Below are 20376 nucleotides of genomic sequence, written 5' to 3'. Positions count from 1 at the left end.
ACAGGAGGAAAGACGCCTGTATTAGGTTTGCTGGTGAGTCACTACAATGACTGAGGAGATGGAAACTGACAACGATATCCAGTACCATTTTTTCAAGCGCAAGATTCGATGCCACTAACGCCTTCAATGTCGCTAATTCGAGTAAGAGAAAAGCTGGATTCTTCGATGATCAGCTTACCACTCTCGTCTCACCACTGAAACGACTGCCACAGTGGTTCAAAAGCCTTTATAAATTCCAACGGAAATATCCAAACAAATATTGCCATATGAGCGCCAAATTTCAGCCAGAAGTCAATAAATCAATCACGTCAAAATTAGTTCTCATGGTTTTTGCAAGGAAGAAGACTGTTAAGATGGATATGCGCATTTCTCTCAAAACTTGATAAGGTTTTTTGACCAAAGTGGTGAGACGGGTGAGACGAGACGAGAGGAGACGACCGTATCCAAGAATCTAGCTAAAAACGAGATTATAAAGGCCGCTGAAAAGGAATAAGTTCCAAGTATTCATTCATGGGCTTTGGGAGTTTTGGGCGTTTTGGGATTCTAAATTTCATGTCTCGTCAAATCAACTGACTTGGTCGTCTCATGCTCGGACTAGGGTATATCTTTTTTTGGCAAGTATTTTTTTCATTCGATTCTCGGGTTTGTAACCAATAAAAGGGAATGAAATTATCTTTAAGTCATGGTGCATCATAATTCATAAAGTGTAATAAACTGTTTGAATTAGCCGCTCAAGGGTACCCTTGAATGTAAGGCTGGNCGAGGTCCGTTTTTTGATGATATGTTGCGTTGGTAATAATTACTGACTTGTTTTCAAGGATGATTGAACGGCTACGATGATTACTAAAAGAGTTTTGTGGTACTTGGAAATATTACGATTGTTTTCACTTGATTCATGCTTCCATATTGGTTGGATTATCTTAATCTGTGACCAATTGATAGTCGTCCGAAATTTAGGGCTCTATAGAAAGTTGAAAGATTAATAATGGCCCAAATTATTGTTTTCCAACGATTTTCGCATGAAAAGATAGAAATATTGTTTCAATTTTCGTGACCATTTAAGCAACAAATTATAAGCTAACCATTTTCTTAAATTATCTCTTGGTCTCTCATTCTTCTTCAATCCTAACTAAATCCTTTCTTTTCAAATCCGTTGATTTGCCAAAAATTCGCACATGGCTCTGTCCAGAATGTTGGATTAGGAGCAATTATGATTACCTCCCTCTCCAAAAATTTCAAGCTGATGTAAATGGAAAAATTTATGAATTTTTTCGCCAGGAGAGGATGAGGGTTAGGACTCCCATTGGGGAAGAGATGACTTTCTTTTTCTGTATAGATCTAGGCTTCGTATGGTTTCTTTTTCAAGTGGTTTGAAACTGGCTTGATCAAAGTAAGTAATTCTTCCATGTTGCGCCAAACGTAGTTCAAAATAGTCAAGGTTGTCTATTTATATCTTCTTCTGTCTGAAAGAGGCAAAACCAAAAAGGGAAGAACTGGATTTGAAACAGTCAATCTCAAGGAATGAAACTTAAAATTCACCCCTTTTCTAAAATGGAAGGGCGAAACAGTTTTCTTTCAACGATTATTGTAAAGGTACCTCATCATTCTTGTGACCAAATATTTTGGTGTCTTCTTGCTTTCGTATAGTGATTCCGGTTTGTAATGGTTGCTTCTTGTCGTTTGTTATCCTTCTATTTTGCGCGAGTAGGAGCGAATATTCTACGTACTTTGGTAATAAGTTTTCAAGTTTGATCTACTTGCGCCGCCAACCTACACGTAAGCTTCTCATTGTCCAATTTTTCTTGTCCCTAAGACAGTGGTGCTGTTCTGTTAGTGGCTCATAAGTCCCTTGAAAACCAGATTATCAATCCCAGTCTCCACTTAATTGGATGAGCTATTTTGTCGACCTGAAACTGATTGTTCGTGTCCACCACGACCTCTTCGGATGACCAACCCAATGTTCGGATGACAGTGGCCAGACCTGAAATGTGTCATCTCAAGAAATAACAAGAAATTCCCCACTTCTTTGCTTCTTCCGGAATGTGGTATACACCTGTGGGGGAGTTGGTTCCATTGTAAACGACTAGAAGTAATGCCTTTGCCGGTATTTTGAGCATTCTATCTTTTGTCATTGAGGTATGAGCAGTTTGAAACTTCTTCCCGAACCCAGCCCTCAAAACGGAGGTGTCCCCTTTCTTAAGCTGATAATCTCATGAATATGCCTTAATTCCAGAATGCGTGATTCAGCCAGCAGTTGTGATTGTTAATCCCGTTCGAAAACACTGGTTTGCCACAAATTCACCACCAATACGTCCAGTATTCGTGCAGTTATGGCAAAAGTACCCTCATCTTCCTCCTCAACATCCTCATCGCATCATCATCAACAATTCAAGAAGCTGCTACAGGATAATTGGAATCTGAAATTTAAGCTAAACCAAGTGGAAATGGGGTGTATCGCCTTGCGGACGCAAAACCGATTTCTCGGGGATAATGTCCGTTTCTTGAGCGAGAAAATCCGCCTTGAGGATGTGTTATCCTCAGTTTTGAAGCGAATGGCTCGACAAGCCATGGATCAGACTCAAAACGATGACAAGATTGAGGAACTTGGCGAACGCGTGGAGATCCTGAAGCAGGAAACTGAAGCCGCTCTCGAACTCACCCGACAAATCAAAGCCGACATATCCAGTCTTCACACCTTGATGCTGGAGATCACCTGATAATGGATGCCTCCTGTGCCCTCGGTTGTGCAATCTCAAAAATTGAAACCTATTCGTCTTAGACAATCCAATAAGTACTGACTGATTGTCTTGGTTATGTTTTATGTTTTGGGTGAGCAAAATATATCGTCTGTCGCAAATCGACCGCTTCCATTCAATGCTTGATGCTCTATGGTTTTTTTCGACCCCAATTTTAGGGTGAGCAAGTCCATTAAGATGGTTATCTGGTTTATCAACAAACTGCCAAAGGATAAAGGATAACGAATTAGCCGGTGCCCAAAATATTGCATCTGATTTCCATTAACGTAAAAAAACAGGCTTCAGGTTAAAACTTAGTCCGTCGGAAATGCCCCTCGAATGATGTCCGACGAGGAAGTTGCATTTCACGGGATCATCCACCCATAATTGAATGGCCAGTCAGTCTTCAGTTCTAAGTTGACCGGGAGAAGAGGATTAAAACAATTTGGGGCAAACTATGTTAATGATCACACGCTTCATCAATTAATCATACATGGGAATTCCTCGAGCGTCGAGTCTAGTAGCACTTAGAATTATGACCAAAGTACAGGACCACCAAACAAGTTCTCATGACAGGTACGTTTGAGTGATAATTCGCCTCAAAAGAATCAATGTAGGAATTAGACAAAATTTAAACGATCTGGATCCCGAAAGCTATGAGAGCTAAATGCCGTCAAATCCAAGTTCATTATTCCAAACGTGAGAATCCGAGTAAACTGGATTCGTTGGTTCGACGGTGAATGATCAAAAGGGGTTGCTTTGGGTTGTACTATGGCAAACCCCAATAGTCCAGATATATCGAACCCGAAAGTATGCCCAAACCTGCCCTTTCAATAAACAAGAGAGAGTAAGTTGTTTGTAGATCGCCAAAATGGTACTAGAGGCTATTCACCGATAGAGATATTTCTGCCCTGCATTAAAGTCAATTCAGTGGGACTCTTTTTTTGATGTAACATGCGTCTCGAAAATGATCGATTGAACCAGTTTTCTCTTCCTGCATGGAACGCCCATTACGCATACCAATTCATTGGAATAGTCAGAATGGGCGCACCAATTATAAATGGAAACGAGATCGAAGAGGGCCCCAATAAGTCAGTTAAGAGCGTTATCAAAACAAGTTTGTTTCCATTTCAGATGAGCACCAGAGCGAAGCGATGCTTGACCATGAAATTGACATCTACCAGCATGGCAGGACTTTTGTTGAAATGTGCCTCTCAAAGTACGAGAGTTCATTCAATTTTGATGGCGAATCGCTTTTTTCACCCTAAACGATAATCACGTCTCAATTTTTCACTACATTTTGCCCATAATTGTGTGATCGTATGCTACAATTCATAAATAGCTATTCCTTGAAAGAGAAATAAGATGATGGTTTCTGGCACTTTGTTTCGCTTCCAGTTTGATCTCATGGAAATGGAATCCAGCAAAAAACAGTGGCTCAATGAAGTACGGGGGAATGGGAAAGTGGACCCTCAATACTCTTTTTGAAAGTAGAAGCCTTGAGGCAACCTGAACATGTTAGTATCTCTTCTTATGCTGATGATACAAAATTGGTAGTTGATAGGAATGGTCAGGATTCCGGTTGTCTCGCAAAGGTCCTAGACCAAATCTACTCCTGGGTTGCCGCGAGTAACATGGCACTGAATGGAATGAAATTCCGCTCAATGACCTTTGGGTCGACGTCATTAGACACTCCACTATTAGATGATGAAGGTAAGGACATTGAGCAGGTCTCATCCATGAAGGATTTAGGTGTAGTCCTCCAAGATAATGGAAAGTTCGATGAGCATATCCAGTTGTAAGTTGGTAAGGCTTTTCAAACATGTAGTTGGATATATCGCACATTTAAGTCCAGAGATAGTATCACGATGCTAACTCTATACAAGTCGATTGTTCAGCCGCTCTTTGAATATGCCTCTCCCATTTGGGCTCCAATTAGTTCAGCAGGTTTGCAAAAGCTCGAGCAGGTCCAAAGATGTTTTACTAGGAGCATTGAGGATATGAGAGAGCTCTCGTATTGGGCGAGACTAGAAAAGTTGGGACTGTACATTATGCAAAGAAGATACAAAAGGTATCTGATAATGTAGGTCTTTAAAAAGCCTCCATGAGCTTTGTACCAACCCAGGATTTAAGGTCAATTCTAGTGACCGTAGAGGCTTAAACGTCCGTTTTGAGGGCATCTTCAAGCCCTCGAGAATCCAGGCTAGTTAAACCAAGAAGTCCAACTCTTTTCTTTCTCGGCCTGCTTCATTGTTCAATTTGCTGCCTTCAAATATTCGAAGGGAATACGTGGGCCATGTTGATCCGGTTGCATCTTTCAAGTCAGACTTGTACAAGTTTTTGACTAAAATTCCAGATCAACCTTAAATTCCAGGATTAGCCAGATCAGCCAACTCCAATTCGTTGGTCGATCAAATAATATATATAAATAAAAGTCAAGTAAAATGAATAATCTTCTCGTCTTGAACTGCTGGGCTGCCTTACCGGTAGCGGTAAGGAAGTCCGCAAAAAACATAAATGGTCATTTTTGCTGGGACTATTTTGGACCGTAACTTTTTTTTTAACCCTAACATGGCCGCCCGGCCTGACAAAGTATTATTTTTGAATGTGTTGAATCAATAACATAGGCGCCAGGGTGCACATTTCAATTAGAAAACATCAATTACTTGTCTAACAAAGTTATGTGCGTCAACTACTTCAAACTCGTTAAATCGGTCGTTACCGAATTGAGAAAGTAAGATCCAGAGACGATGATCGAACCCAAAATTCTTTTGTGAACGAAAGCGCCCTTAGGAACAAAAACAGTGGGGCTCCAGAAGAGAATCATTTTCTTGCCATGACATCTGTACAAATTAAAAACGCGTCATAAGGTCGAACATTGCAAGAAAAAATAGTTAATTTCTTGTAAACTCAATGGATAACATACTCGTAATAAATACAGTTAGGTGCCTAAACTGTGTAACAGATAAAAACGCAGCAAAGAGGCTTTAAGGGGCCAAACGACATTTTCCAATAATAACAATTTTCATATTTTTATCAACTTTTCTTTCATTTTTCTTAGCTTAAAAAAATGATTTTGGCTGAAAACTAATCTTTTATTTGGAGGTCTACTCGTTAGTTTAGCGAATAAATTTCTCGTCTTGAACTGCTGGGATTCCAATCCCAGCAGCGATAAGGAAGTCCCCCAAAAAAGAAGTATGGTCTTGATGGGGCAAAAGAACAAAAATATTTGTCACCTAAATTGTAGGAAAAGTAACTGTAACGAGTAAAGCCACTATTGCATTTTTAGCGAGTAATGGTTGTGTGATTAATAACTTAAGTTTCCATAGCAAGACAAGGGTAAGTTTAGCAAATGTATCGCCGGTTTCACATTTTTCTCCATTGACTAATAAAGCTATACTTTCCTGGTACAATACCGTATGACGGGAAATTATAATCACACAAAGTTATAGAACTATTGAGCATAGAATGCATAGCTTCCTCTTTAAATCCTTTTAAAAAGTCAGTAGTAGGCCCGACAGAAACTTGTAGATAAATATGGTCTTGACTGTCAGCAAATTTGCATTAAAAATTACATAAATTTGCTCAAAACGATCTTGAGGGCTGTAAGGACTATTTTTGTCTATCATATCAAGCAATGGGTAGATGAAAAAGATATTCTGTCTTAATAATTTCTTGGACCAGAACTTGAACCCAATATAACTGGGGAGAGGATTCTTGCTTTGTTGACGCTGCCACTTATTGCAAAGTTTTTTCACCCACCAGTATATTCGCCAATATAGTGAAAATTTTGCTGCTTCCAAATAATTTCACTATACCGAGGTTATACTGTATCTAGTGCAAGGAGAGGGAGGTTGATGATTGAATGGAGTGGATGTGGTAACTGGCTCAAAAGATTTATTTTTTTTTCTTTTTCGCCAAAGCCGGCTAGTTGTGGTTTGTGTTTGCTTTGGAAAACAGCCAGAGTTGTGTGACACTTGACTTAATTTTTTGTCCTTTGATTCGTTTTTGGTCAAAAATTGTAGATAATGCGAAAATATGTGCAATTAAGGTGAAAAACGTCCAACATGCATAAAACTGAGAAATAGACAATTACGGAAAGAAAATACATCTGCACCATTTGCATATTCTCAGTAATGACTTTGGACTGGAAGTCGAAAACACGCACACAACAGGTAACACAGCATACTGTGATATCTGTATGCAAAATGTGTTTATTTTCAAATTAGATACAACTGTAGTCAATGACAAACCTTAAATGAGAAATAGAAAATAAGCGAAATAACTAATTGCCGCTGTGTCCCATTGATTTGGATTTCCATGTTTGGCCGGTTTGATCATAACGTTGATGAGATTTGTTCTCCACCTGTGGGTGTGCCTAGCATCTAAGATGTTCCATGAGCAAGGCCAATAAGATCGTAAAACCAGCGGCCCTTACATGCTGAGAAACTATTCCGCCCATTTTAAAAAAACATTCCAGTTAAGAACATGGCATAAAATAGATTTGAATCCAACACTGATTGATACTACATATAAGCATGATATCTTTATCATGATCGTAATTTTGAAGGAGCTCCTTAGACATAACCAACAGACTTAAGACATCAACATCTACCAGAATTTTTTTCCCAATATCTTCACAAATTGTAAGAGACTAGGAACGTGACAATTTACCTCAAACGGATTTTATAAAAGGATGGTTCTGGGAAGAATTGCGTACTTTTGGGTAAGGGACTGAACTGAACAACGAACCAATCAACGAACAAACCTATTTTTGAGCAACACGCTTGTTGACGCATCTGAAATCAAGGAGCGCTTGGGTATACACGGGACAGATAGCGTATTAATGGCGTCTATAAATTACTCGGGACTGGTCCTCAGACTATCAGATCCAGCACGATTGTGCTTGGCTCTAAACATGCATTTCAAAGTAAGAGACAAGTTGGGACTTACATTTCTTGAATGTGGCACAAACCGTTAACTGAAATATGTTCACTTGGCGTGGGAAAATAATTCAGTAATCAAATGGTCAAAGAATGATCTTGATAAGCAATCGACCTTTTCTGTTTTCAGATAGCCCTTTTGGTCAGCGGTCTTTGTCTCGGCCTTTCCTCTGGTGACAATGAGCCTCGCTCAAAATTGCCAGTTCTTTATCGAGTAGACCAGGCTTCATCAAATGTGGTGGTTTACCGTGGAGCTCAAGTGGACCAAGCCCGTGCTGCTGGACTCCTCCCGTCCAAGGGATACAGCAAACCTACCCCTGAACCATCTTATCCCCCTCCCCCAAAATACCCGCAACCCTCTTATCCTGAACCACCAAAATACCCGCAACCCTCTTATCCTGAACCACCAAAATACCCCCAGCCGTCTTATCCTGAACCACCCCAATATCCTGAACCAACCACTACTACTACCACTACCACCACCACTTACGCTCCCCCAACCACAACCACTGAGGAACTTGTGACTTACCCTCCCACTACAACAACCGAGGCCTATGAGCCTGAGCCCGCTCCTGCATACCAACAACCTCGAGTGGTCTATTATCGCCCTGCCCCCACCTATCCTCCCCAACCTGAGCCAACTTACCCTCCCCAACCCAAACCCACATACCCACCTCAGCCCAAACCCACATACCCACCTCAGCCAGAGCCCACTTATCCCCCAGCCCCTGCTTACAAGCCCGCCCCTGCTTACAAGCCCGTCCCTGCCTACAAGCCCGCCCCCGCTTATCAGGAACCCGCTTACCCAGACGTGAGTATCAGTTCCAGTTTTGATGCAGACTTAATTGAGGTTTAGCTGATCCCATTGATGATTGCCATTTGCTTTACTGCAGGTGCCTGCCAAATATGACTGGGAATACCAAGTGAAAGACGATTACTCCAAGAACGACTTTGGCCACAAGGAGTCTCGAGATGGTTACCTTACCAATGGCGAGTACTACGTGCTTCTCCCCGATGGGCGTCGACAAACTGTCACCTATGTGGCGGATCAGAACGGATACGTGCCCGATGTTGTTTACGAGGGTGAGGCCCAATATCCCCAGGAACCCAAATACAAACCGGCACCCAAATACGAGGCTTAACCATGAGCAATCTTACGTCAAATTATGTCCGTGAAACACCATTAATTTATAATGAAAAATAAGAGTCTTCATTTGGCTGGTTTCTTAATAAAGCTCTTGAGCCCTGAAGTTAATCCCTCTGGACTTTCCTTGTTATACAGACAAACCATCTTTAATGCACTTAACATACTTTCCTAAACAAAAAATTAAAAGTGGCTTAGGGGTCTTTTCTTTTACAAGGACCGGTTTTCAGCGGTATAAATTCCCTCTCCGGCACTCAAAGGAAATTAAACGCCACCATTAGAAATCTTATTTCATGGCGCTGGGGTCACGAGTGGCCGGAACCTAAGTTTTCAGCCACTCTTGATGAAAGTAGATATTCTTTAACGTCAATTTTGGCTTCGAGTGGTTTCGAGGGAAAATCATACCTTGAAAACCGGTTCTGGCAAAAGAAATCTGTTTAATCAAAAGCGGGGGCGTTCGTTACATGCAGTTTATTAAAATTCGGATCTCAATAAGTCGATCGGTCAACACCTTGAATGTGTTCGCTATTTAATAATACCTTCTCGTGTGAAGAGAAGCTCGGCGAGCAAGCTCTCGCTCTTCTCTTCAAGCTCGACGGCATGAAATAGCGAACGCATTCAAGGTGTCTTGACGGTCTTGACCCCTTTCTTCAAGCCTCACTTTTATAAACTCCAGGCAGAGAAGGCCCCCCCGCTATTCTTTGAATAGCTATTCTGTAATGTTGCATGTTTCATTTTCAGAAATTGAATATGTGACATTATTTGAAAAGAATTTTTGGAGAAGCAATGGTATGAGACACCATTGGATGTTTATCTTCCTCATGTCGCATCATTTTGCTTTTGGTGTAAAAAGCACTAAAGACATGACGGTTAGAAAAGGAGCTAATATCATGTTAACTCGAATGAATATGCTTCACCCATTTGGGCTCCAATTAGTTCAGCAGGTTTGCAAAAGCTCGAGCAGGTCCAAAGATGTTTTTCTAGGAACATTGAAGATATGAGAGAGCTCTCGTATTGGGCAAGGTTAGAAAGGTTGGGATTGTGCAGTATTCAGAGAAGGTACAAAAGGTATCTGATAATGTAGGTCTTTAAAAAGCATTCATGAGCTTTGTCCCAACCCAGGATTTAGGGTCAGTTGTAGTGAACGTAGAGGCTTAACGTGCGTTTTGAGAGCGCCTTCAAGCCTTCGAGAATCCAGGCTAGTTAAAACAATGAAGTCCAACTCTCTTCTTTCTCGGGTTCCTTCATTGTTCAATTTGCTGCCCTCAAATATTCGTAGGGCTTATGTAGGCGTTGATCCAATAGCAGGATTTAAGTCAGACTTGGACAAGTTTTGACTAAAATTCCGGATCAACCTTATATTCAAGGATTAGCCAGATCAGCCAATTCTAATTCATTGGTCGATCAAATAATATATATGAATAAAAGTCAAGTAAAATGAATAATCTTCTCGTTTTGAACTGCTGGGATTCCAATCCCGGTAGCGGTAAGGAAGTCCGCAAAAAAAAGAATGGAATTTTCAAAAGATAGCTTTGCTATCTGTGCTCTCTATTCAGACTTAACCAGTCCCCAAATTGGCCCATAACTGAAATGGAATAATTGAACAAATTGGCCACAACTAGATCCCAGCCAAGTTTTTTTTCACTTCTTCAATTTTTTGCTTTTCTTTGAGAAAATGAAAGTGTGAAAAAAATTGCTGAACTTTTTTTTCATTCTTTGTCTGTTTCAATATTTGTTTTTTATTTTGTCAAATGAGCTTTTCCTGAACCTCTTGGTTATCTTGATTGTTGCACAACCTTTCAATATTTTATCTTACTAATTAAATAGTTTCAGGACATGGCCAATTTTTTCTTATGTGTTCTTTTAGCAAAATCATTCAAAATTCACACAATTTATTTTGTTCAAAGAAAATTAAAGCAAAAAAGTTATGTGAATGGGGCCTTTTGGGGCACTGCAATCAAGTTCAGCCAATGAGCCACAATTTTGCCCTATACTTGGACTGCGAACAGGTTTTGCCATTTCTATCATTGACCTTGTGTTATGATTTGTTCGTTTGGATTTTGTATCATAAAGGATATATTGAAAATATAAAGGACATGATAGAGAGACGTCCTCCCACATTTCCCTACAAAAATTGCATTCTTTGATTGTTGACTTGTTAATGTGAACTATTGTAATAGTTCTTTCCCTTTTACCAGCACTAGCACTAGCCTCCCACCAGATATGTTTGAAAGCCCTGGATTATACCATAAAAAGATGATAACTCTTAAAATCAATCTAGCACGCTAAACACGAATACCACAGTGAAAAATATCGTTTTTACTATTAATGGGTACAACACAATTTTGTGGATGTTATAATATATTCCAGCCAAAAGCTTATGTGAGTTTCAAATTTTTCAAGCAAGGAAATAAAAAGGAAGAGACTTACAACTTCAAATACATAGATCTATTAAACATTTGAACAGTAAATTGTAACTTTACTCTGTTTGTAAGCATGATTCAGCTGTCAAAATTTGGTTCTTGAAATCTTGTATATTGAAGCATAACAATGGATTGCTTAACAGGCTTTTAGGTTACTTTTGATGAAGAAGGCAGTATATTCCACAAGGTATGAAAACAAGCGTCTTAATACATCTTTGGGTTTGGAATTCAGAGCCTTAGTAGCTATTTACCTGTCTTATTTCATGGCACTCTCATTTTTACGTTTCCATCCCTGGTTTGTTCAAGCAGACTTTGGGGTCTGATTTATAGTACTTTTCTTGCGTGATTATTAATTTGCGGCATTGCGTTTATTGGAATCATCAATGCCATCTTCAACACCATGAGTTATCCAAAGCTGACCACCTACCCTGGCCTCTCATCCATCCTGTTTAAGACTTGGTTGATTATGTGGAAATGGATTGAGTGTTAAGATAATTGTTGTGCATGTGTCATGACTGAATTTATTATTCTGACTAGACTGGCTCATATAAATTTGATAGTACAACTCAGATGAGCACAAGCATGTGCTCAATAAATAACATCTCCAGCAGATATGGGGGTCAGGAGTTTATACGGGTCACAGGCTATTTGATACTTCAGTGGACCATCCAGGGATTCAACAAGCCATCCAGGAATTCAACAGCCCATGCAGGGATTCAACAGCCCATCCAGGGATTCAACGGGCCATCCTAGGATTCAATGGGCCATCCTGCAATTCTACGGGTCATCTCGCTTGGGATTCAACGGACCACCCAGGGTTCATAGGCCATCAAGGGTTCACAATCCGGCCTCTGCCAGAGACATCCCTCTTCACTAAGGATTGGCTTCCCAGTTTGGGGTCTCCAGAACTGGGCCACCACAAGGGGCTCATGGGTTGGATGGCCCTCCAAATTGGGGCTCACGGATTGTCCTAACACAGGGAGGGATATCCTAGGCTCTTGCCACCTTGGCCACCACCTCTATGCTTGAGCCAACACAAAGAGAGACTCAAAACTTGATCCTAGGCCACAAGAAGATTCACACATGATCAATTCCACACATAGGGAGAGCAACACAAGGAGACAGAGGCGGCAGCCAATAAGCTGACTGCACCATGTTGTATATGCATCATGACTGACTTATTATTCTGACTAGACTAGTTTATAAACATTTGACTAAGACAACTTGGATGAGCATGAGTATGTGCTCAATAGATAACAATAATGAAATTATGTCAGACTGGTATTTGGATGAGGGAAAGAAGCCAAGCTTGAATCTGTAAAATGTGACAAGCACCACTCACTATCTTTGCGAATTAATTTGAATGAACTTTTTCTCATGTCACGAATTTAGACTAATGTTATAGCTTATCAAAAATCATTAACCATTACTAGATGAGCAAACATGTCCAAAGACCTCCCCATAAGGAATGAAGTAAACAAACCCCTTTCCTTAGGTCCACAATTTTTTGATCTCTGCTATTTGCACATGTTTGAAACTGAAGATGCAATCTTCAACTAAACATAGTAATTTCCAGAACCATTTAACAAATTGTTGGCCACTCTGTTCCAGTTTGCCCTATGGATGGCTTGGCTTGGTCTTGTTATTATCCAGGTAACAAAGGCAGGGCTTCACAAAAAACTATCAGGCTGGTTGAAAGAGTACAAATTCATTAACTTCATAACTTCAATTTGTTACTTTGTTTTAATTGGAGATAACGTTTTCTGCTTTGCACATCTAACCATGGTAGCTGCCTAAAAAGATGCTTTATTGGCTTATTGACTTGTCAAACTTTAGAAGTTCGCAAAGCCTTAAAATCTGTCTCACGAAACCTTGTTCTGACGATTTATTTTTCGTACTTGTTTTGAGCTTTGGGTCGTACATGGGTCGTATATTCGCCTTCACAACTTTTAGAGGTTTCGTGAGGTGTTACACATCATACTCCGAAATTCTTCAGTTTGGCAAGTCAATAATTGTGGAAAAGATTGCATCAAAGCTTTCATCGAACGCAATGAAACTTTTCCATGGTCACGCAACTAAAGTACCAAAATCGGACCCCAAAAGTCCATTCAACTGGTTTTTTATTAGTGCAAAACAATATCTTCAGGTCCTTGACAGTTGTAAAAAACACTGTCCCAAGGAAATGTTAAAACTAGAGTTTTGACTTAAAAAATAAATCACTTCTTTTAAGTAGGCTCGTTGTCAGAGCTGTAGGGTAAGTGAGCTCACCTACTACATAAACTGAGGTCTTGGGCGCACCTTTACGTTATTGCACAAAAACCGTTGTGCCCACATATTTCCTCCCACTTCACAAAATAATGTAGCAAATGATTTGGCGCAGCAACGGTCACACATCACATGGGCACAATTTGTGGTAAAATTGGACGAATTCACTTCAGGTTAAATGATTATGGTACAAATACTGAAAAAGAGCACATTCCTTCTCTTCTTTTCACCACTTTTCGGCGATTTTTGTGGTTCTTGTTAGCGTTTGAAATGTTCAGGACTGCGGTTTATTTTTGGGTTGGAAAAAAAGAAAGAACTTATCATAATGTCCAGTTATTCAAATAACGTTGACAAGGTCTAAACCTGATTTTTGTGTAAATTCCATTCCAATTCGTGTAATAATTGTCTATGAATGGGGATGTAGCTAATAAATAGTTGGCGGAGACTGTGAAGTTTTGAAACTTCTCGTCCGTGATAGCAACCCTGACTTTTACTTTTGGTGAAATTTTCGAAGGGTCTGGCCGATTGGAGACGAGCTTTAGTAGCCTTACTACCAAAGACGGGAATTCAGACATTTTTAAAGCAGGCTGTACAGGTTATTTAGTTGTACTTGGCTTCCTGCACACTTCAGTTAAGAAATAATACATACTGTAATCGCCTTGTAGAATAGAGGGCTTATCTTGAAGGTACTTGCACCATTTTTTAAATGTTCTTTCGAGTTTTTTGCTCACTGTCATACCTTGCTCTTTTATAAATTTGCATTTAACTCTGTTAGTGGTGTATAGACAAACATCAGAACCAACTGTTGATGCAAGAGCAATTTCAATAATTGATTAAATTGTTAAAACTTTCAACAAAATTTTGATTTTAAACCCTTTCAATTGGAAAGCCGCCTTTTTTATTAGATTTGCCAGTACCATAGCTTGGACATGATAATAATAAACCTTCCTCATTTTGCGGCTCTCTGCGACTATTTGAACTAAAGCCCGCTGTGGCCAACTTGCATCATTCTTCTATGTTCGTTCGTCCAAGACCAGGTTGCCCATTGTGGGTAGGGACACCTTTAATGAAAGAAAGAATCAGATAACAAATTATCAAACCCTGCAAATGATCCTCCAGGAATATCACAGACTGCCCTCAAGAGGCATGTCGGTATTGATCTGGTGGTGTCTACTTTCAAGCGCCGAAAACATAATCCTCTTGATACCCCAATCGAGAAACAGCTATCAAGAGTCAGGGTATTACTGCATGTATTCAAGCCCATATCTACTCTCACGAGAAAATATTAGATATTCTACCTAATATTGCATAATTAAAAAAAAGGTTCGCAGTTTGACGTTAAATCTGGAAAGGAAAAGTCAATGTGTTTGTTCCTTTTACTTGAAATGATGTTCATTTATTTACGGTAAAAAGGTAAATGATCCTGTCGTTCGATTGTCCATTTTTCATCGCGTCGAGTTTCTTGCCAAAATCTCGATTTCAATTAAGTAGATTACATATGCATGAACACATTTTTGAAGGTTTTGGCGACGGCCTCAAAAGAAGCACGGATCCTTGGTTTTACGATGTGGAGAAATGTTGTCCACGTCCAAACCGGAAGAGATTCTTCCTCCATCAACCGAACCAGTAATTCGATCGGATTTGACCGAGGATAGCACGAAAACGGCTGCATATTTCACGCTTCTTGAATTTCGATACCGCTGGTTTTCGTACAAAGCACTAAACATCGTAGATTCGTTGATGATAGTATAGATTGTATTGTGTCTGATTTCATGGAATTTAAAACCATGCTACAAATATTAACGGGTTTCATTTGAAGATCAAGAGCAGCAGCATGTTTTATTTCCTCTGTTTATAGCTATTAGATGGTCAGGCAAACAAATTGTGTTTTAATTTTATTGAGCGAAGTTTTAAAGTTCAGGATGGCCTCCTCCCTATGATTGTGTTCATAAGTGATGATTTTTAATTTCCACATATTTTGATCTTATGCGAGAATTGATTAGTTTGGAAATTTGTCAAATACAATAAAATCCAAATGACAGCAGCATTGCAATTTCAAAAGTACAATTTTCCGATTGAAACACGAATCTAGATACAACTTGCTTTTTAATGAATGTTTAAAGCTTTACTTCGTGTGTAGAGTTATACTGTGTTCATACACCGAGAGAGGCCTTAGCCGAAAACGAAAGTATTTACGTCAGATATACATAGTTCAGACGAGCGGCATTCGACTAGATTGGCATATTTTATTCTTTATTTCGCAGAAGCACAAATCAATAAAGATAAGTTGCCTTACTCTACGAGGTTGAATAATGATTATATTCTATCGAGTGTTTGGCCCATCCAGGTTATGAAAATTCAGGGAGGGCAATCATGAGGAAAACATATTTTCATTGAAAGTGACAACTGGTCGAGCCAACATAATTTCATTCGGAAAAAAGGTAATACTATGACTGGTAATCCTCACTGGTTATCTCGTTTTGAATGACATTGTACTCCCTCTTCGGGGGAAGGGGGTTCATTACTTATGTAATAAGGAGTGAAAAGGAGATGAACGTCCCATCAATACCGTTCGTTGAAGTCAAGTATTTAGTGCTAGACTGAAATACCAATACATTTTCTACTCATCTCTACACACAGGTTGACAAAGAGAGTGAGAAGGGCTAGCCAGAGAAACTATTTGTATGAATAAATGCACATGTATTAGAACAGAATGTTACTGATTAGCAATTGGCACTTGATGTTCAAATAAAATTCAAAAGAGGCCAAAGACAAAGGATATTTTGTTTCTTTTGAGGGGACTAGCATTGCTTTTTTCGTGGGGAAGCATATTTTTTACCTGGAACAACGAAAAGGAAATGGGGCACGTTTCAAATCTTTTAATTAGTAATTAGTTGCTGAAGTATGATTTCGGAACAACTTGGCTCATCTTCATTTATTGAATAATAGGTGGAAGGAGAAAACTTGATGACAATGTCGAATTTTGACCTGCAAAAATCTTCAGCCTGCTTGGCTATTTTTATATAATTTGCTCACAACTGAATTGTGGCGAACTGTGCGCATATGCCTCCCACAGCAACAAATGCAATGTCACGTAGTTATCATGTTTAGCTGTACTGAGTGATGATCATGATGATGATGACGACCACTTGTAGTTTGTCCCTATTTACCTTACTAAAATTTGATCCTCGCTTTGTTCTGTACTCTGCTACATGTCGACCAAGCGCCCTTGTTCACCCCACTCCAAAGTGAAAAATTATTTTCAGCTTGAGTAAACACGACTTCCTGTTCAACGAGCTTTACGGTAAGGATACTATCAGAAAGTCGTTGAAACAAATTTGACCACTGTTATTCAGATTGTGAAACTAATCTCATTTGCTTCACCCATTTGAGCCTGGTGTGTCCAGCTAGAGGGGCAAAATTGACCAATCGGTGACTAATTTCACTTCACTTGAAACACGGAAATGAGAGACATCTCGTTTTCAGAGGAGGTGAGGTTGTTAAGTCAGATCAATAATGGAAAAGGTATCTGACATTGGGAGTATACTTTCAAAAAAACTGTCAACCGTTGTTTCACAAACCCAGGGGATATTCAAGGAAGACGCGGTAAGAATTTCACTAGTCAGACGGACTTAAAATCGAAATGACCCTCTCCTTTTGGCAGTTGCTTATGAGGTCAATCTGCTTTCGCCGCTACCTTTCTCTCTTCCAATGGAAGTGATTTTTTTTTTATGGTGGAAACCTATAGAGATTTCCCTGTTTCCTCCCAAAGTAGGATTTCGTCCGGTGTATTTCCAAGAAACATAAATACAGTTTGAATATAGTTAGGCCTCCCAATCACATGCAATCGTGGAAGCTATACCAATAAATTACCGCCTTTGCTTCATGTTTTGAACCCGGTGTTCTAAATATTGGAGCCACGTGCATTAAAAGCAGATACCGACACATGATGTAAAATTTGATTTTTTGTTCCTTCGCTGTAAATGCCCCGTAAGGCCATAGTTGACCCCCGCTTTAGGTATTATCTTGTATTATGGTGGGTCGATCCATCACATAGAGCTATCAGCCACGTATGTACGGTGAGTGCAATTACAGGGCGAAATCAGTCATGGCATTTTTCTGCGAAAGTGCCATTTTTTATAGGAATCCGCCAAAATTTAACATCTTTCCTGGGACATATCCTTCTAGTTCTTTAAAGACCGTAAAACCCACAAATCTGTACTAAGATCGACGAGCAATAGGGTGATAAACCGACAGCTTCGTTAATACACAAACCAAAATAACTTGTCCTGAAGGAGTTGAGACATTGGTACCCAAGTTCAATTCGATGTCATTTTGGTACTTAAACGCAGACTTTGGTATTTATTGATTCGGCTTAATCTTTCATTTCCTTGAAATCTGTTCACACTTTACACATCTCCATTGAACATCAGGGGTTGGATCAGTAGAGTAACAATTATAAGCGTGAAAGACAATTGGACATGTATGTACCGTTCGTTCGACATCATCATGCACTGAAGAGCACACAAAGAATGGTAATTAATGCCCTGGAAACCTGTTGTCGTTCACCTCGTATTTGGAGTATGCAGACTCTCTTTAACATGAGGGATTTTTTGGCTTGTTATGCTACTGCACATTTGACTAACAATGTAGATAGATAGCGTAATGATGGTTTGTCTACAAAAACGTCAGAGCAAGACCCTGTCAATGACTTGGATGGCTCCGTTCAAAGCAATGATATCTCCATCCACCAAGGTAGCTTCATTCACGGACACCCGACCGCGTTTGGTCCGGACTTGGATGGGGTCACCACTCTCGGCTATCAAGTCAACGAAGGTCAAGGCCGGACTAAGTTTGGTTCCACGTACCACATGTTTCAAGAGCACGTTCTTCAGAGCAGATGGATCATCCAGAAGCTCATTGAGTGCTTCTCGAGGAATAAGGTCAAAGGCTTCGTCAGTCGGAGCAAAGATAGTGAATGGCCCCGAGGTGGTGTTGAGGCTTTCGATAAGATCTGCCACTTCCAAAGCTCGAACCAGGGTGATGAACCGGTTATCCTCACTCATGGCTTCAAATAGCGATCCAACAGGTATTGGATAGATGACGTCGTTGAGAAAATGGACGATCCCATTGGCAGCCTTCTGATCAACTTTGTCCAAGTTGATCTCGGCACCGTTGACGGTGACACCATTTTCATTGCGATTAAATCTTAAGGCCGTGTCGTTGAGCAGAGTTTTGGTCATGAGATCGTCTTTGATAACGCGGGAAAACAGTTTTCCTCCAGGAATGACGTGATATTTCAGAACATCAGCCAAAAGGTCGGCATCGTTGGTAAGTTGGCGTATGACATCCTGGTCCAACTTGGAAAAGGCTTTGTTGGTTGGAGCCAAAATGGTGAAAGTACCGCGACCTTCCAGGGCACTTAAAAGACCGGCAGCTTCGAGCAAACTCAACAGAGTTGTAGCCTCTTCGTCCTCAAGCAATCCTACAATATTTGGTGGTGGAAAGTAGTCCCTTTGGCCACCGGGACGGCGATCGGACGATCCGTTGCCATTATCGGTGCTATCATCACTTTCGCCGTCTGGTTGATCCTCCTCTCGAGGTCGATGAGGACGAGGCCTGGTAGGTCTTTGGGGAGAATGCTGAGGATGCTTGGGATGATATTGAGGTTGCTGAATCGAATGAGGCTGTTGAGTGGGTTGAGGATTATAAATTGGCCTTGGCTTGGGAGGTACCGTATGGATCACTTGGGGCTGAACTGGAGGTCGATGAATTACTTGAGGCTGTGGCGTTGGATGCTGTTGCTGATAATGATGGTTATGATGTTGCTGAGGTTGATGATTTTGGTTTGGATGATGATCATGGCTGTTATTAGGAATTTGGGACTGATGTGGTTGAATATGATGATTTGTGATCACTTGAGGTCGTGGCTGTTGTTGTGGAACATAGTTAGGTTGGAGGTGAGGATTTTGAACTGGGAGAAAGATTTCGGGTCTGATTTGGGGACGCTGTCCTTGATTGGGGATCCACCCTTGAACAGGCTGAACCACATGTGGTGCATGTAACTGAATAGCCCGTCGGATGCCAAACAAGGCAGACTTGCTCTTTTCCAATCCCAGGGCAGCTTCTAGAGGAATCTCATTTTCAGTCACATCCTCAGGCTTGGCCCACGTTGGAATTGCGAGGAAGAATTGCAATGTGATGAACACCACCAAATGGCACATGGACCTCTTCCTCATGATGATAGATAGCGATGACAACAATTGGCAACAGCTACAGATATCGACTGTCCAACCATCCACATGAGAATGATCTTTAGGATGCTCCTGATAACCCGTGAATGACAATTAAAGCACAATTTTATGTTGTCACGAGCGCGCAAAACTACTGTAATGCATCGACTCACTCACTTACTCGGTAGCAACGCTAACAGCAACTAACACCACGGTATTCCATGGTCACATGCGCGGAAATGTACCACCAATAAAATGGACGAAGTTGTGCAACTCGAACCATAACTTCATATGTTAGAATCCAACCAAGCGTGGAGGATGTACGCGTGTACCCGAGTTCAATGGATTCTTTGCCTATTCATGATCGATTGTGAGTTAAAACAGGGGTTTTCCAACCAAAGACCATTTCCATCCAATTTGATGGCTAATTTCAAGATGAGGCGCGATGCTGAGAGGGGAAGACATAAATCTCGTGCTTATTGATGCGATGAAGACAATCAAAGCCAAACTGACGAATTTCCAAGTGGTAATGATCCAAACCAAACTGAAGAGGAAGAACCAATCATAATAATAGTAAGAAGAAGAAGAAGGCGTGGATGAAACTCGTTTTTAGTCTTTGTTCTCATTTTATGG

General features: G+C 40.4%; 2 protein-coding genes and 2 long non-coding RNA genes across 4 annotated transcripts in view; 1 reads left to right on the top strand and 3 right to left on the bottom strand.

Moving 5' to 3' along the window:
- LOC131888281 (uncharacterized) overlaps nt 1-2261 on the bottom strand; it is a 2603-nt gene extending 342 nt beyond the window's left edge. Inside the window, exons 1-2 of the long non-coding RNA XR_009374089.1 lie at nt 2054-2261; nt 1219-1981 (exon numbers count right to left, since the gene is read on the bottom strand). This is a non-coding gene — a long non-coding RNA (uncharacterized LOC131888281). The remainder of the gene's footprint in view (nt 1-1218; nt 1982-2053) is intronic.
- Nucleotides 2262-7628: 5367 nt separating this feature from the next.
- Nucleotides 7629-8977, top strand: LOC131888426 (adhesive plaque matrix protein-like). Its single transcript, XM_059237277.1, has 3 exons — nt 7629-7665; nt 7809-8489; nt 8572-8977. Exons 1-3 carry the CDS (start codon nt 7654-7656, stop codon nt 8818-8820), a joined length of 942 nt encoding a protein of 313 aa, XP_059093260.1. The 5' UTR covers nt 7629-7653; the 3' UTR covers nt 8821-8977.
- A 2763-nt stretch (nt 8978-11740) lies between these two features.
- LOC131888327 (uncharacterized) lies at nt 11741-13786 on the bottom strand. Its single transcript, XR_009374095.1, has 2 exons — nt 13514-13786; nt 11741-12305 (listed from the first exon to the last, which is right to left on the bottom strand). It is a non-coding gene; the product is annotated as an uncharacterized LOC131888327 (long non-coding RNA).
- Nucleotides 13787-17737: 3951 nt separating this feature from the next.
- Nucleotides 17738-20332, bottom strand: LOC131887581 (periostin-like). The gene has a single exon (XM_059236207.1). The coding sequence runs from the start codon at nt 19747-19749 to the stop codon at nt 18199-18201; it is 1551 nt and encodes a 516-aa protein (XP_059092190.1). The 5' UTR covers nt 19750-20332; the 3' UTR covers nt 17738-18198.
- Between the last annotated feature and the right edge of the window lie 44 nt (nt 20333-20376).

This window comes from Tigriopus californicus, chromosome 10, assembly GCF_007210705.1.
Source record: "Tigriopus californicus strain San Diego chromosome 10, Tcal_SD_v2.1, whole genome shotgun sequence".
NCBI lineage: Eukaryota > Metazoa > Arthropoda > Copepoda > Harpacticoida > Harpacticidae > Tigriopus > Tigriopus californicus.
Note: the sequence above shows the minus strand (reverse complement) of the source record. Positions and strands in the feature narration are given on the sequence as shown.

Excerpts from the sequence above, each read along its gene's own strand:
- LOC131887581 (XM_059236207.1), bottom strand. The coding sequence starts at position 19,749 with ATGAGGAAGAGGTCCATGTGCCATTTGGTGGTGTTCATCACATTGCAA.
- LOC131888426 (XM_059237277.1), top strand. Across the intron at positions 8,490-8,571 it reads AGGAACCCGCTTACCCAGAC|GTGCCTGCCAAATATGACTG; the intron begins GTGAGTATCAGT and ends GCTTTACTGCAG.